This window comes from Nerophis ophidion, unplaced genomic scaffold, assembly GCF_033978795.1.
Source record: "Nerophis ophidion isolate RoL-2023_Sa unplaced genomic scaffold, RoL_Noph_v1.0 HiC_scaffold_100, whole genome shotgun sequence".
Classification (NCBI taxonomy): Eukaryota; Metazoa; Chordata; class Actinopteri; order Syngnathiformes; family Syngnathidae; genus Nerophis; species Nerophis ophidion.
The window spans coordinates 109,383-125,000 of NW_026907022.1; the positions used below are offsets into that span (position 1 = coordinate 109,383).

The following is a 15,618-nucleotide window of genomic DNA, read 5'->3' on the forward strand; positions in this document are numbered from 1 at the left end:
AATTCTGTACATCATCCTACAGAGATTTACTTGGCATAAATTCATAGAGCTTTTCCGTTGGCGAGGGCAGAAATTGGCGTTTTATCCGATTTTGAGTCACAAATATATCAGATTGTAATCAGGGTGCCAATGCTGGATACTTTTATGGACACTTTATGGACGATTTTAAAGTGATCAAGGCGTATTTGTTTGTCTAAAAGACATATCACCGACCGTCAGCGAGCTTGGTGTGTCTTTAGCCAGGTGGCTAGCTAGCCAGTCCCTTCCGCTAACCTCCAGCTCGCCTTGAACTTTAAAGTTTGCTATTTTCGCCACAATTTTATCCACTTAGTTAATCGCTTTTGATGTTTGTGAGTTAACAACTGTTGTTTTGTCGAAGCTTGGTATTTTAACAATTTGCACATTTGAAATGCTGTGTCTATAGGCCTCCTAGTGCTGATGCTTTTGTATCTGAAGGAGTTATGTGAGATGTTTGACAGGGAATAGAGAAATCTATTTACTGGGTGATATGAATGTTGACTAGCTGGGACAGGGGCGTACAAACACAAATAATTGACTATCCATTTTAAATGCTTGCAATTGTCATGATCTGTGGTCTAGATCATGTGTTGTTTAGTTATGTTCTGTAAGTTTTGGACTCCATTAGTTCCTGTATTTGTGCACCCTTGTTTGTTTTAGTTACCATGGCTACCTATTAGGTTCACCTGCCTCGTGTGTCCGGTACGCACCTGCTCTAATCAAGAAACTTTTATTTAAGCCTGTCTCTGCCAGTTTGTCGGCCTGGTTTCATTGTTTGCGTCACACCTTTTCCAAGTAAGTTTTTGTTCCATGCCATAGCCTATGCTAAGTCTAAGATGTACGTTTGTTAGGCACGCTTGCCTTTTTGTTGTTTGCTGTATGCTGCGGACTGTCTGTATTTTGGTAGTTGGGAGATTTATATTAAATAAATCTAATCCAACCTTCACGCCTTCGTCCGGAGCCGTCAGTCCTGCATTCCTGGGAGAACAGTCCTCGCATAAAGATGCGACCACGCCATGACAGCAATCTGTCCCATATTGTTGCCCCTCCCACGAGAATAGGTGTAGGTAGTGATGGTATTATTTTAGCTACATGCATTGATCATACTTATACAAATGTCCGTGACCAATGCTGCAAAGCAGTCTTGGTTCCTGGAAGTTTTACTGACCACAATACAATAGCAGTCACTAGAAAGACAAGGGTTCTTAAACCTAAAGCAAAAATTATTTTTACAAGGTCTTATAAGAGATTTGATGAGTGTATTATTGATGAAATATGCTGTTTAAATTGGAAGGAGGTGTGCAGTGAGGGAGACCCTGAGGCTGCACTGGATTTATTTATGTTAATTTACATGAGTGTTGTGGACAAGCATGCCCCTTTGAAAAAGTTTTCAGTCAAGACTAAGTCTGCCCCATGGATTGATAATGGACTTGGGAGTTTAATGACAGAAAGAGACATGGCTAAGAAAGCTTCAGTCAACTCATTTTAATAGCTTTGCTTCTTCCTACTCCTTTTCGGACATGATGTAATGTTAAATGATATGAAATTGTCTGATGTATTATGTTGTAAGTATGTTCCATCCATCCATTTTTCTGCTGCTTATTCCCTTTGGGGGGGCGCTGGTGCCTATCTCAGCTACAATCGGGCGGAAGGCGGTGTACACCCTGGACAAGTCGCCCTCTCATGGCAGGGCCAACACAGATAGACAGACAACTTCACACACTAGGGACCATTTAGTGTTGCCAATCAACCTATCCCCAGGTGCATGTCTTTGGAAGTGGGAGGGGCCTATCCCCAGGTGCATGTCTTTGGAGGTGGGAGGAAGCCGGAGTACCCGGAGGCAACCCACACAGTCACGGGGAGAACATGCAAACTCCACACAGAAATATCCCGAGCCCGGGATTGAACCCTCGACTACTCAGGACCTTCGTATTGTGAGGCAGACGCACTAACCCCTCTTGCGCCGTGAAGCCCGTAAGTACGTTCATATTCGAAATAAACTAAAGAAAGAAAGTATTGATCGATTGACTGAGCTTATAATGCAATTTTACCAAGGGATAAAGTAACAGCACAAAGCACACATCAGTCATATTAAATGATGCATCAAGGACAATACTGTAATGACATCAAATAGATATGTTTAATTTCGCCAGAGTACCTGGTTGGTTTCACATCTTGTTCAACCACTTACCAGAGGGAACAAGAAACTTATTTTTATCAAAAATCATCATCAAAAAAGTACAGCTTGAAGAAAGGGTAAAGTGCCATGAACCGGAGTCACACCAGGGTTACTACAGCCACAACACAGAGTACTAACCACTATACCATCACAGCTGTAATAAACCATCCAGACTGATAATGTGTTTGCTTCCCTGTTCATGTTCATAGACAGAATAGTCACATCTTGTTTGAATGCTAGTGACCAAGCCCCAACATGTTTTACTCTAACAAGAGGAAGGCGTGCTCAGGTAAGATTTGTATTGTTTCACCTTTTTCCTCACCCACTTTATTCTGATTGAATGTCCCGAGTATAACAACAGATACAACTTCCAGTTATCTATTCATAATAAAAAAGACAAATTATGCATGTTCCAGTTAGTAGATATTTATTTTAAAAGCAAAAAAACAGTCCCTAAGAAATGGTACTGAATTTTGTTTCAGTTCAATTGACAAATAACAACAAGATAGACAGGAGTTGAAACTAGAATCTTCTCATCTGTAAACTCGAATCCTCTGATCCGTAGTCAGACGCGTTATCCATTGCACCACTAGCCCTATGTGAAGCCTGATTTTACTGTAGTACAAGTTGTATATCATAAACATCTTAGGCCAAAGGAACACACAGTTTACATGAGGCTTACTACCAAAACAGGGCTTTACTGACTGCTTATGTTGGACTTTAAAATCTAGTGACCTTCTATTTGTTGCAGCCTGGGCCTTCAGCAGCTCTACCTGTTGCAGCTAACCTCCACTAAAAATTGAAGTAAAATGCTTCTGGCAAGGGCTACACGGTGGAAGAGGGGTTAGTGCGTCTGCCTCACAATACGAAGGTCCTGCAGTCCTGGGTTCAATCCCAGGCTCGGGATCTTTCTGTGTGGAGTTTGCATGTCCTCCCCGTGAATGCGTGGGTTCACTCCGGCTTCCTCCCACCTCAAAGACATGCACCTGAGGATAGGTTGATTGGCAACACTAAATTGGCCCTAGTGTGTGAATGTTGTCTGTCTATCTGTGTTGGCCATGCGATGAGATGGTGATTTGTCCAGGGTGTACCCCGCCATCCGCCCGATTGTAGCTGAGATAGGCACCAGCGCCCCCCGCGACCCCAAAAGGGAATAAGCGGTAGAAAATGGATGGATGGATAATTGCCAGCTTGTCACTGAACATGCTGACTGATTCACCTTCACCTGAGATTGCCAATATGGATGTTCTCTCAGATGTTGGACATATCAGCGTTGACAAGGTCCTGGGTAGCTCAGTTGGCAGAGCATCAGACTTTTAATTTGAGGGTCCAGGGTTCAAGTCCCTGTTCAAGTGGCTGATGTTAACCTCTTTACACTTCTTAAAATACATCCCTTTGCCCCGTGGTAGCAGTCCTTGTACCTGTATTAAATTTGAATAGTTTTTAACAGTGATTGCGTTTTCTCAATTTCATTTGAAAAACTGAAACCAAAAACCTCTCTCACATCCACTTTAGATCAGGTGGGAGAGCGTTAATGTGATCATTTGAAGGATTAAACGCAATACTTTAAAGTCAAATAGTTAGACAGTGTAACTGTATGGAAAAAGTTGTGGTTAATATTTTGCTGTAGGTGTGTTAGATGCACCTTCACATCACACTGAGCCCAGCTTTATTACTCTCACCTTCAAGTTATACAGTCCAAGACAAACCCTTAAGACAACAAATTTGTGTTTGAAACAGCCCGATGAAAGCGTCAGTTAAATACCAAACATTGGCATGAGGAAAGATACACCGTTAAACAAAATAACAGTTCTTGGAGCCTATTTATATTTATTTATTAAGTGTTTTGACAATGGAATCCAATGCCAATGATGATGTTGATTATTGGATGTTTAGATGAATTATTATCGTGTTCAGCTGCTCACACTCCTCCTGGTGAGCCACTTCTTCCTCCTATAATTAAGAAGACAGCACAGCTGGGCGCTGCCTTGGTCTGTCCGTCATGCTGAAGGAGTGATGAGTGATATAGTTTGTTTACACTAAATAAGTTATTTCCATTATATAGAAAGTCAACCACGCAGAAATTGTTTTGTTTGAGAAAATAAATGATCAACATTTTGAATCTGGAAGTATCTTATTGAAGAATTTAGTGCGTCATAAACCTCCTCCTCAAGGCAACTCTGCAATCTTTATTTTTATTTTTTTGTAACTTTTTGGAACAACAGAATAGCCGTAACAACGGTTGTCCAAAATAAAAATGATGGAAAGTTGTGTGACAACTGATGCTAGGATTCCTGGCAGCAAGCTTAAGGTTTATGGTATTTATAAATGTTGTTTTTTAAAAATAGAATCAAACTACAGGCTAGTCTTTCAGCAACTGTCATCCAACACAATTCATGATGCATGATCTCAATGCCGGTCCTAAATGAGCAATGGAGAGCTAGTCTGGCAGCTCTGTTTTGGGTAAACTGGATTTGATTTAGATCTCGTTTAGATGCATTAGAGCAGATTGCTGGGCAGGAGTCAAGATGAGACAATACAAGGGATTGTATCATTTGCTTCATAGTTGTGTTAGTTCAAAAATAGACACTTCTTCTTATGATTGAAATGCTTCTGCTCATTTTTGTTACTATTTTTTGAAGTTTTGCTTCTGAGTATGTATGTTATTTTTTATTGAACAATTAAACATACATAAACAATGTATAGACACATTAAAGGCCTACTGAAAGCCACTACTAGCCACCACACAGTCTGATAGTTTATATATCAATGATGGAATATTAACATTGCAACACATGCCAATACCGCCTTTTTAGTTTACTAATGAGCAATTTGACATTTCCCGGGAGTTTTTTCATGAAAACCTCGCGTAATGATGACGTGTACGCGTGACGTCACGGGCTGTTAAGAAATATGAGCGCTGCACACACACACACACACACACACACACACACACAGCTAGAAGTTGTCTGCTTTAATCGCATAATTACACAATATTTTGGAGATCTGTGTTGCTGAATCTTTTGCAATTTGTTCAATTAATATTGGAGAAGTCAAAGTAGAAAGATGGAGTTGGGAAGCTTTAGCCTTTAGCCACACAAACACACGGTGATTCCTTGTTTAAAATTCCCGGAGGTGAAACTTTACTATGGATCAGAGCGCTTTCAAGCGAACATGGATCCCGACCGAATGTCAACCAGCAGGTTTCGGTGAGAAAATTGTGGTAAAAAGTCGCATCTTATTGGAGATCAGCTGAGCTTGTGCCGTCCATAAAGCTGCCGTCGACTCCCCTGAGAGACTGGTGTCAAGACACCCGTGGACACACCCCTCTGACTATCAGGTAATATTAAACTCACTAAAACACTAGCAACACAATAGAAAGGTAAGGGATTTCCTAGGATTATCCTAGTAAATGTGTCTAAAAACATCTGAATCCGTCCCAATGCAATCGCCTTTTTTTTTTTTTTTTTTTTTAACTTGTTTTATTTTTTCTAGTCCGTCACTATCAATATCCTCAAATACAAATCTTTCATCCCCGCTCAAATTAATGGGGAAATTGTCTTCTTCTCGGTCCGAATAGCATTTTTTGTTGGAGGCTCCCGTTAAAAACAATGTGAGGATGTGAGGAGCCATCAACATGTGACGTCATCGTATGTGACTTCCGGTAGTGGCAAGGCTTTTCTGTTAGCACCGAAAGTTGCGAACTTTATTGTGGATGTTCTCTACTAAATCCTTTCAGCAAAAATATGGCAATATCGCGAAATGATCAAGTATGACACATAGAATGGACCTACTATCCCTGTTTGAATAAGAATATCTAATTTCAGTAGGCCTTTAAGGTACTTTCAATACAATTGGAGTCAATGTTTTTTCAATATTTTCAAACATCTCATTAAATCCAATCCTCCAATAAACAAAACCCGTTCAAATAAAAGTAAATATGAGACCATTTGAAAAAGATTAAAATAAAAAAATATATAAATAAATAAACTTACACCTGCTTATTTAAAACCACTTAAATAATTCCAATAAATATAGTAATTTAAGGGCTTTTTCTATTTTGTACAATCTTCCAAGAATGAATTAATAAATTGAAATCATGAACACAAAGTGAGAATTTGGATTTAACGTAAAAAAGAGACTTTTGTGTATTAGAGCTAATGTTTCACACTTTTAAAAAATTAAAATTAATCCATGACACGGTAAATCCACGCATGCGCAAAGACTACATCACTTCCTGGACTTACGATTTGTTTTAATGACAGAGCTCCTGCGACATCACGTTCTGTGACATCTGAATGTTTTATTCATGTTTTTTTATATAAAAATACAGGACTGTCTCAGAGAATTAGAATATTGTGATAAAGTCCTTTATTTTCTGTAATGCAACTAAAAACATGAACATGTTATACATTCTGGATTCATTGCACATCAACTGAAATATTGCAAGCCTTTTATTTTAATATTGCTGATTATGGCATACAGCTTTTTTACTTGGTCTGAGGAAATATTCAAATTTTTTGAGATACGATTTTTGAGTTTTCTTAAGCTGTATGCCATAATCAGCAATATTGAAATAATAAAAGTGAAGTGAATTATATTTATATAGCGCTTTTCTCTAGTGACTCAAAGCACTTTACATAGTGAAACCCAATATCTAAGTTACATTTACACCAGTGTGAAGGCTTGCAATATTTTAGTTGATGTGTAATGAATTCAGAATGTATGACATTTTCATGTTTAGAAAATAAAGGACTTTATCACAATATAAAAGGGAACAACAATAAAAACACGCGGAAGGGTACATTTAAATAAATCAGGCAGTAATATCGCTACAATTTGTAGCACTTTCACTCTTGTCATTGCAATGAATGTCGCAGGGGGGCGCCACTGAACCCCAACATTAAAGCTTTGTTTGATATACTTTCAATTTACTTTTAGAAACAAAACACTCTTTTATATCACGTTGTTATTCAAATAAATATTACGTAAAAGAAAAGCATGGTAACAGTGACAGCAGGCAATATCTTATATAGAGCTACCTCTTCGTCCGCTCGGCTGTGACGTCATTCCCAGCTTCCGGGGTAAACGGAAGACATCAGAAAGAGCACATCGAAGGAGAAAGACGCTAATAAGTCAGTCTTATTATTTGTTCTCCAGTTTGAAATATTTACGTCGTATAAAATACATCTTTGATTCTTTGGTTAAGGATAAAGTGGTCTGGATGCGCTAGAAGCACTGTGCCGCTTCTCGTGCTATCTTTGCTTGTTAGTTAGCTTAGCTGGCTAGTTAGCTTAGCTTGTTAGCTGCTAACAGAAGACACAGAAGTTATCAACACATCGCTAAGTAGAGATCAAGTGTGAGAGTAAAGTGTTGTGATTGTGTGAAAATGTCTACATTACAAATGTTGAGAGCGTTGGTGGATCAGCGACTAACTGCTGCCGTTGAAGAAATATTTGTAGTGTTAGAAAGAACGATAGCAGAATACGAGGCGGAACTTTCTAGAACAAAGGAGGAGAACAATCAACTACTGGACGCTGTTTTCAAGAAACATCAAGTTGTGTTACACAGAACAGGTTTGTTTACTTATTACTCTCACATCTTTACTAACACTATATTTGAATAATTACAAGAAAATGACATTTACATTTTATAATATAATCAGAATGAAGAGTGGTGGAACAAGTGAGAGCTGGGCCGGGGGCGGCCCCCATGACGGGGCCCCCTTAACTCAAATAATAAAGCTAATTCTACCATCGTTTTACAACATGCACATGCCTTTATGGGTTTACCGCCAACAATCTTTAACCAGGTTTTAAAACTTTTTCCAGCCATTTTTGCTGAAATTTGCATTTTCCTGACATGTATTTATTTTCTCACGTTCACCACAGCATCAGCCCGTTCACAGGATGTAGAAAAATTATCAATGGGGATCTGATTTTTTTTATTTATTTTGCCTGTCTTTCACAATCCTTATGTAAGACAATAATATGTTTTTATTTTGTATGCATTCTAAGTTAGAAACAAACATTAGCAAAATCTTAACTATCCTAATTCTAACAATGGAGTCAATGGGATCACCTCTATTCCGCTCACTAAGCCCCCTAAATAAGAATGAGTTGATCAATATAATATACCCAGAAGTCTTTTTCTTAAATGCTATCCCTTTAAAACATGCTGTAAAAATGCATATCCTCTAGAAATATTCATTATAATAGCCACAAACTGGAGGGTATATTTTTTAATTAGGATAACATTTAAAACATTGTTTAAAGTTTTTATGGAATTTTCCAGGGTGTAGCCCACCTTCCGCCCCCCGTGATCCCAAAAGGGACAAGAGGTAGAAAATGGATGATGGATGGAAAAAGCACATCATGGAATGATATTTATATTCTTGAGATGCATGAAAGATAAATTTGAGTTAATGAAATATGGAGAATAGATTGTATTGTGCACCCTTTGTTTAAAAAGGGTACAGTTAGGGCTGGACCATTGTGGGAAAAATAATAATCGCCATTATTTTGATTGATATTGTAATCACAATTACACAATTATTCATTCATTTGAAAACACCAGTATTTGTTTTCATTACCAAAACTCAACTTTAAATATAGTTTAAAAAACGGATATGAGTTAGTAACAAATCAACCACAAGTAAAAAAAAAATAGTTCACATAAATTTAAGTAACAATGGCAATAAAAAAAGACAGTAAAATTTTGTTTTATGTTTTAATTGTTTTTAGTTCCATTTTTTACCTTTTACACTTAATTTTTTACTACCATTTAAGTTTGTGCTTTTTTGTCAAATAAAAATGTATACAATGTTTATTAATTAAATGCAGAATCTCTCACATTTATTGGTGAAATACATCGTTGGACAAATTTGACCCGTACTTTGGGTCAATGCATGGATAAGTTCATCATGCTTGTGTGAGGTGCTTTTTTGAAACCTTTGTTAGCGCAGTCAGACCTATTATTGTGAAGGGGGAAGTGTGCTGCTGTTCTCAGCTCGAAGTGTGGAGGCCATTTGAGGCTGGTTAAAAAAAAAAAAGGAGGGAGCGACTCAAGTTGCGACTGCTGTGCTGTTTGTACATTAATCCTACATGGATGATGTCATTCACAACAACACAAGCAGATGAGATGTGTTGTGGATTATGGATTTTCCAACTTTAACTTCGTAGTTTAGTCGCTATTTCAAATGGGCGCCTCAAGGACGGGACGGTTGCATGTTTCACAGTAATAGTCGTTGTGACGTGTAGAGGACGAGGAAGTTTATTACCATTGTGGGGGAGTTTTCTGTGTCTACGTACCTTGGACACATCCGTACACCCACCGGAGTGACGCCACGCTCTCTCCGCCGTGTGTTTGAGGAGCCTGCAAAAGACTTGCACATACATGTAACAATCTTGTTCAATCAACAATACAGTTTGGTATAAACCTAAAAAAAACAAAAGACAATACAACCATAAAGGAAAAAGTTGGCTTTTGCGCCACTAGCTTAATGCTAACCTACAATGGACGACCACATTGATAGGCTAACAAAAATTAGCATTGCGATCGTTTTAAATTTGTACAAAGGTTTAACAAGTAATATTTTAGTTTAACAAAAGTGACATAAGACAACAGTCAACAGATGAATTGTTCTTCCATCCATCCATCTATTTTCCATCCGGGGGTCGCTGGAGCCTATCTCAGCTGCAATCAGGCAGGAGGTTGTCACGTTCGGAACACATTGTGATGCGTGGGGATGTCAACTCAAGATGCACGGGACCAGACAAGCAAGTTAGCAGGTAGGAGCTGGATTTAATATATAAAATAATAAAAGAACACTGATACAAAGGCAAAAGAAAGCACGTGCAACTCACCGGGAGCTAGGCTAAACGCTCGCACTGAGTAAAAAGTCCACAGAAGCGTGTGTCGAGCGCACAGAAGCTAAGGAGGAACGTAGCAAGCCAGAACAGGACAAACTTAACCAAACGTGAGTGTTGCATAAAGCAAGTGAAGAACTCAGACCCAACAAAAGCAGGTATAAATACAGAAATGGTCATCAAAGACAGGTGTGCGTCGGGCGCCAGTGCAGTTGGAACAAATGAAGTCGCTATGGTGACCAATACAAACTAGGAAGTGCACTAACTAAGAATCGGAAGAATCAAACCATAAACAAGAAACACAAAAGACTCAAATATAGACAAATGATGTGATCCGGGAATCGGATCACAACAGAGGTGGTGTACACCCTGGACAAGTCGCCACCTCATCGCAGGCATTTTTACTTACATACATATATTCACCAAACTGTGTAGAAACTAAACTTTGTACTACTAGGCCTTCATGCCCATCAAATCTTAAAACTCTGATTTAGTATGGGACATTATTGCCAGGTCTTCTTGTATCGCAAAATTGTGAAATTACATTTTTTCCACTCACAAAGACCCCAAACGTCCAGATTTTTAACCGCTGATTTGTATTTTTGATGTTCAGTTGGCCGAGCAGAGGAATTAGTTGTCACGACAGCAAACTGTGTCTTCTTACATCACACCTTCAACCATCCTCCATTGCAGCAAATACATTACATTTCCTACAGGTATTATTATCACTGAAGGACTGTAGAACAAGGCTAAACATAGCTTGAAACATGAATAAGTAAGTGCTTAGTAATTGTTCCCATTCAAAATAATTTGGCTGTTTTTCAAACTTCCACCATTTTCACTTTTTTCAAGTGATTCAAATCATTCCATCTTCTACATGTTTCACTAAACCTGGACATTCAAACTATCATTTTTCCAAGTTCAAAAAATTTTGAAGAATACCCACAATTCCCATTTTTTTCAATCCCTTTCTTCACCCTTTTTTGTGTCGACCACATTTTTCAACCCACTTCAACCGTTCCACCAGCAAATCATTCCTCTTAAAGAGGACAAAAAACAAAGTTGTTTTTTTCTCTGGAAAAATTCCTGGTTTTCCCAAAATTCCAGGAATTCTATCATACTATTTCTCAACAAAAAAAAGTTACTACTGACCGATTTGAAAAATTCCAACTCATTCAGAACATTCACATATTTTAGCATTTTCTAAAAGAATTCTGCTTTTCCCAAATTTCCAAAATTTTCATGAAATTGTCATTGAAAATAATGGTACATTTTTCAAAGTTCCCCAACTAAACAATTTTCATCCGATTCACACCGTTCCAACTTCAAACTGTTCAGCCTATTCGGTAATCGCAGGGTTTCCTTGACAAATTCCAAAAATTGCCAGAATTCCACGTTTTGCGTGACATTTTTCCCCATTCAAAATGAATTAGCCATTTTTCAAAGTGCCACCATTTCCACATTTTTCAACCAATTCAAACAATTCCACCTGCAACATATTCCACTAATTCTGGAAATTGAAAATATAAAATTTTTCAACCCACTTCAACCGTTCCACCGCCAAATCATTTCTCTTAATCAGGACAGAAAACAAATGTGTTTTTTAAATTGGAAAAATCCCGGTTTTCCCGAAATTCAAGGAATTCCATAAAACCATTTCTCAATCAAAAATGTTACGACTTCAACATTTCTCAACCGATCTGAAAAATTCTAACACCAACCATTTCAACTCATTCAGAACATTCACATTTTTTAGCATTTTTGAAAAAATTCCTGCTTCCCCCGAAATTCTCCAAAATTTATATGAAATTCTTATTGAAAGGAATAAAATAAAAGTTCCACAACTCCCACATTTTTCATCTGATTCAAAGCGTTCCAACTTCAAAATATTCAGTGTGTTCAGGAATTGTGTGCTCCCTTTCAACACTTATTAAAAGAAATTGTCTGGAATTCCCAGTTTTTAGGGACATTTTTCCCCATTTGAAAATAACTATCCATTTTTCAAATTTCCACAATTCCCACATGTTTCAAACCATTCTACCTTCAACACATTCAATTCATCCTGGAAATACAAACAACCAGTTTTCCACATTCAACAACTTTACAGGAATTCCCGTTTTTTCTAACCTTATTTCCAACCTTCTTTAGTGCAATGACTCCTTTCACATTGTTCAACCCATTTCAACCGTTCCACTGTCAAAACATTCCTCTGAGTCAGGACAAAAAAAGCATGTTTGTTTGAGAACTTAAAAAAATCCCAGTTTTCCCGAGATTCAAACTCTTCAACATTCAAACTATTCTTACATTCATACTACATTCTGTCAACTTTTCAGTTCAACTTCAGCATTGGAGCATTCAAACACAATTCTTTCAGGAATTTCTTCATCTACTTAATATTATTATAATAATTAAATGTAGCTTACCACATTGAATGTGTGGACTGCATGACTGATGTCTTCTCAGTTCTCACTCTAACGCATTTTGAGTGTCTACAAACACTTTAAATTAATTCAATATTACTATTATTAATAAGGTAAACAAGTTATCTTTTGAAGGAGTAGTCAGTAATCTGATTACTTCTTCACAGTTTAACTGTGGTGACACTATCTAAATGAAAGCAAAACAGATGTCATATTTTTTGGCCAACATGCATGACCTCGAACAGTACAAGCGGTAGAAAATGGATGGATGGATGGATGTTGACTATGCTCATGCTATTTTTAGAGCAGACATGTCTCTAAAGATGAATGTGAAAATGACAGTAATTATTGTCCACCAGCAGGGGGAGCTCATCACTAGTACTACTGCGTGGAGGCTGGCATGTGGTACATTATTTCCTGTGTGTGTATGACTTATTCAGAGGGAGAACAGCACACTTTCACGTATGGCGTCTACCATTAAGGATTGCAGGAATGACTTTTAAGATGTTTTTATATGAATAAGATGGATTGAATGTTGGCCTGAAAAGGCATTCCCCTGAAGGTCTTCTGCATGTGTCAGCTGGAAGTACCCTGACTGCTGTGAGGGGAAACTGATGAGATTGTGAGATCATATGTTGGTGCAGGACAATGTCTCATGTGACTGAGCAAAGCTGGACTTTTATCAAGAATGTTTGTTTTCTCCCGTCCCGTAGATGTCGAAGAACATCTTTTTCGTGAGCAGGAAGAGGAACCACAGTCCCCCCACATTAAAGAGGAAGTTGAGACGCCACAGACCCATAATGTTAAACTGACCCTTCACATTAAAGGGCAAGCGGAGGACCCACTGATCTTACACATCAAAAAGGAAGGGGAGGATCCACTGACTCCTCACTTTAAGGAGCAAGAGAACCCACTGAACCCTCACATTAAAGAGGAAGAGGAGGACCAAGAGGCGCCGCACATTAGAGAGGAAGAGGAGGAAGAGGGCATCAGTCAGCCTAAATGGTTGGAGGAGTTCCCAGTGACTGGTGTCCCTGTGAAGAGTGAAGATGATGAGGTGAAAGGTGAAAGTGAGGAGAGGGGAGGGGGGGAGCCTCCAAGCAGCAGCTCAACACAACACATGACAACAGAAGCTGATGGAGACCACTGTGGAGGATCACAAGCAGACAAGCTCTTAGCTCCACTATCAGATAGTGAGGACACAACGTCACACTCTCCTGACACTGATGATGAAGACTCTAAAGATGATAAGACATGTCACACTGACAACACTCACTTCACTTGTTCTCACTGTCACAAAACCTTTAAATACCATAGTTCTCTGAAATTACACATAAGATCACACACTGGAGAAAAACCTTTTTCTTGTTCACTCTGTAGTAAAGGTTTTACACAACGTCAACATGTGAAAGAACACATGAGAACACACACTGGAGAAAAACCTTTTTCTTGCTCAGAATGTGGTAAAGGTTTTGTTCTCAGTGAACATTTGAAAGTACACATGAGAACACACACCGGTGAAAAACCTTTTTCCTGTTCAATCTGTGGTAAAGATTTTACACAAAGTAATAATTTGAAAAGACACAAGAGAACACACACTGGAGAAAAACCTTTTTCCTGTTCGACCTGTGGTAAAGGTTGTACAAGCAGTACAGATGTGAAAGGACACATGAGAACACACACTGGTGAAAAACCTTTTTCTTGTTCAATCTGTGGTAAAGGTTTTACACAAAGTCAGGATGTGAAAAGACACATGAGAACACACACTGGTGAAAAAACCTTTTCATGTTCAACCTGTGGTAAAGGTTTTGCACAAAGTAATCATTTGAAAAGACACAAGAGAACACACACTGGAGAAAAACCTTTTTCCTGTTCGACCTGTGGTAAAGGTTTTACAAGAAGTACAGATGTGAAAGGACACATGAGAACACACACTGGTGAAAAACCTTTTTCTTGTTCAATCTGTGGTAAAGGTTTTACAACATGTACATATGTGAAAGTACACATGAGAACACACACTGGTGAATAATCACATTCCTGTTGAATCTGCAACAGAAGCTTTGGTGAACGATCAAGCCTTGTAGCACACATGAGAAGACACCCAGGAGAGAAAGTGTTGAGTTGCAGTGTGTGTGGTGAAAGATTGTCTTCTAAGTAGCAGTGTAAGAAACACAAGTGTGCTGGTGAGAACAGCAGCAGCAAATGAAACTGCAGGATTTGAAATAAACTGTCCAGACTTTCATTTTGACTTTCTAACAACATCAGCACATATAACATGTGTGACATTGTTGTTTGTCCAACAATCTTTTTAATATGCTTCTACATTTATAGATTGGATAGTTTGAAATATTGAAGTGTGACATATATGTATTTGTAATTATTAATCATCCTATAGATTATCACCTTTATATGACATACATATTTACTGGTTCACATCTGAAACATCTTCTGGACCACTTCAGGAAGCATATTATTATTTACTTTATACATCATTTGAACAGTTGTCTTTTATACAATTTTAAAATGTGTGACTTTATGAATCATTTGTTGGGTCTCTGTAATCCATTTTATTAATCATCTTTACTACTCTCTTTTGTAATATGATGATTGTGTTGTGATTTTTTTATACTTTAACTTAATATGTATGTACTTGTACGTTTATGCAATAAAAAGTGAGAGAAAATGGCTGAGTTGTCTGTGGAAGGATGTTTTGTTTTTACTAACATACATTTGTGGGTTAAAAAAAAATCCCCACTATTGTGTTTTAAACATACTTTACGTTTTTTTTTCTTTCTTTCTTTTTTAACATCCCCAAAACAATATCAATCAAAGTTTGGAATGTCAGGCAAAAGCCAATATTGTACATCATCTCACAGAGCTTTATTTTGCATACATTCATGAAAAAAAAAAAGTTTAATTTGTTTCCCTATCACAGAACGAACAAGTGTTGTCTTCAATTGCAAAACATCTTAAAAATTATTTAAAATGTTTTCCTTAAATTAACTCCTTGGCGTTTGGAAGAATGGAAACTTTCAAATTATGAGTTTTATTTTTTTGTTCCAGAGAATATACAATAAAGAAGAAATGGTAAAGAATTAAAAAAAAAAAAAAAAAAAAAAAAAAAAAAAAATAT

The 15,618-nt window shown here is 37.7% G+C and overlaps 1 protein-coding gene and 1 non-coding gene across 3 annotated transcripts; both read left to right on the plus strand.

The window, feature by feature from the left end:
• Window positions 1–3,479: 3,479 nt before the first annotated feature.
• On the plus strand, window positions 3,480–3,552 carry trnak-uuu (transfer RNA lysine (anticodon UUU)). The gene has a single exon. It is a non-coding gene; the product is annotated as a tRNA-Lys (tRNA).
• Window positions 3,553–7,367: 3,815 nt separating this feature from the next.
• Window positions 7,368–15,171, plus strand: LOC133547435 (zinc finger protein OZF-like). Of its 2 annotated transcripts, none has more exons than XM_061893116.1 (2): window positions 7,368–7,773; window positions 13,199–15,171. In XM_061893116.1, the coding sequence occupies exons 1-2, from the start codon at window positions 7,587–7,589 to the stop codon at window positions 14,512–14,514; spliced, it is 1,503 nt and encodes a 500-aa protein (XP_061749100.1). In that variant the 5' UTR covers window positions 7,368–7,586; the 3' UTR covers window positions 14,515–15,171. The 2 variants fall into 2 exon arrangements, with proteins under 2 accessions (XP_061749100.1, XP_061749101.1); XM_061893117.1 differs by lacking the exon at window positions 7,368–7,773 and adding an exon at window positions 9,323–9,987.
• The last annotated feature ends 447 nt before the right edge of the window (window positions 15,172–15,618 follow it).

Excerpts from the sequence above, each read along its gene's own strand:
- LOC133547435 (XM_061893116.1), top strand. The coding sequence starts at position 7,587 with ATGTCTACATTACAAATGTTGAGAGCGTTGGTGGATCAGCGACTAACT. Across the intron at positions 7,774-13,198 it reads AGTTGTGTTACACAGAACAG|ATGTCGAAGAACATCTTTTT; the intron begins GTTTGTTTACTT and ends CCCGTCCCGTAG.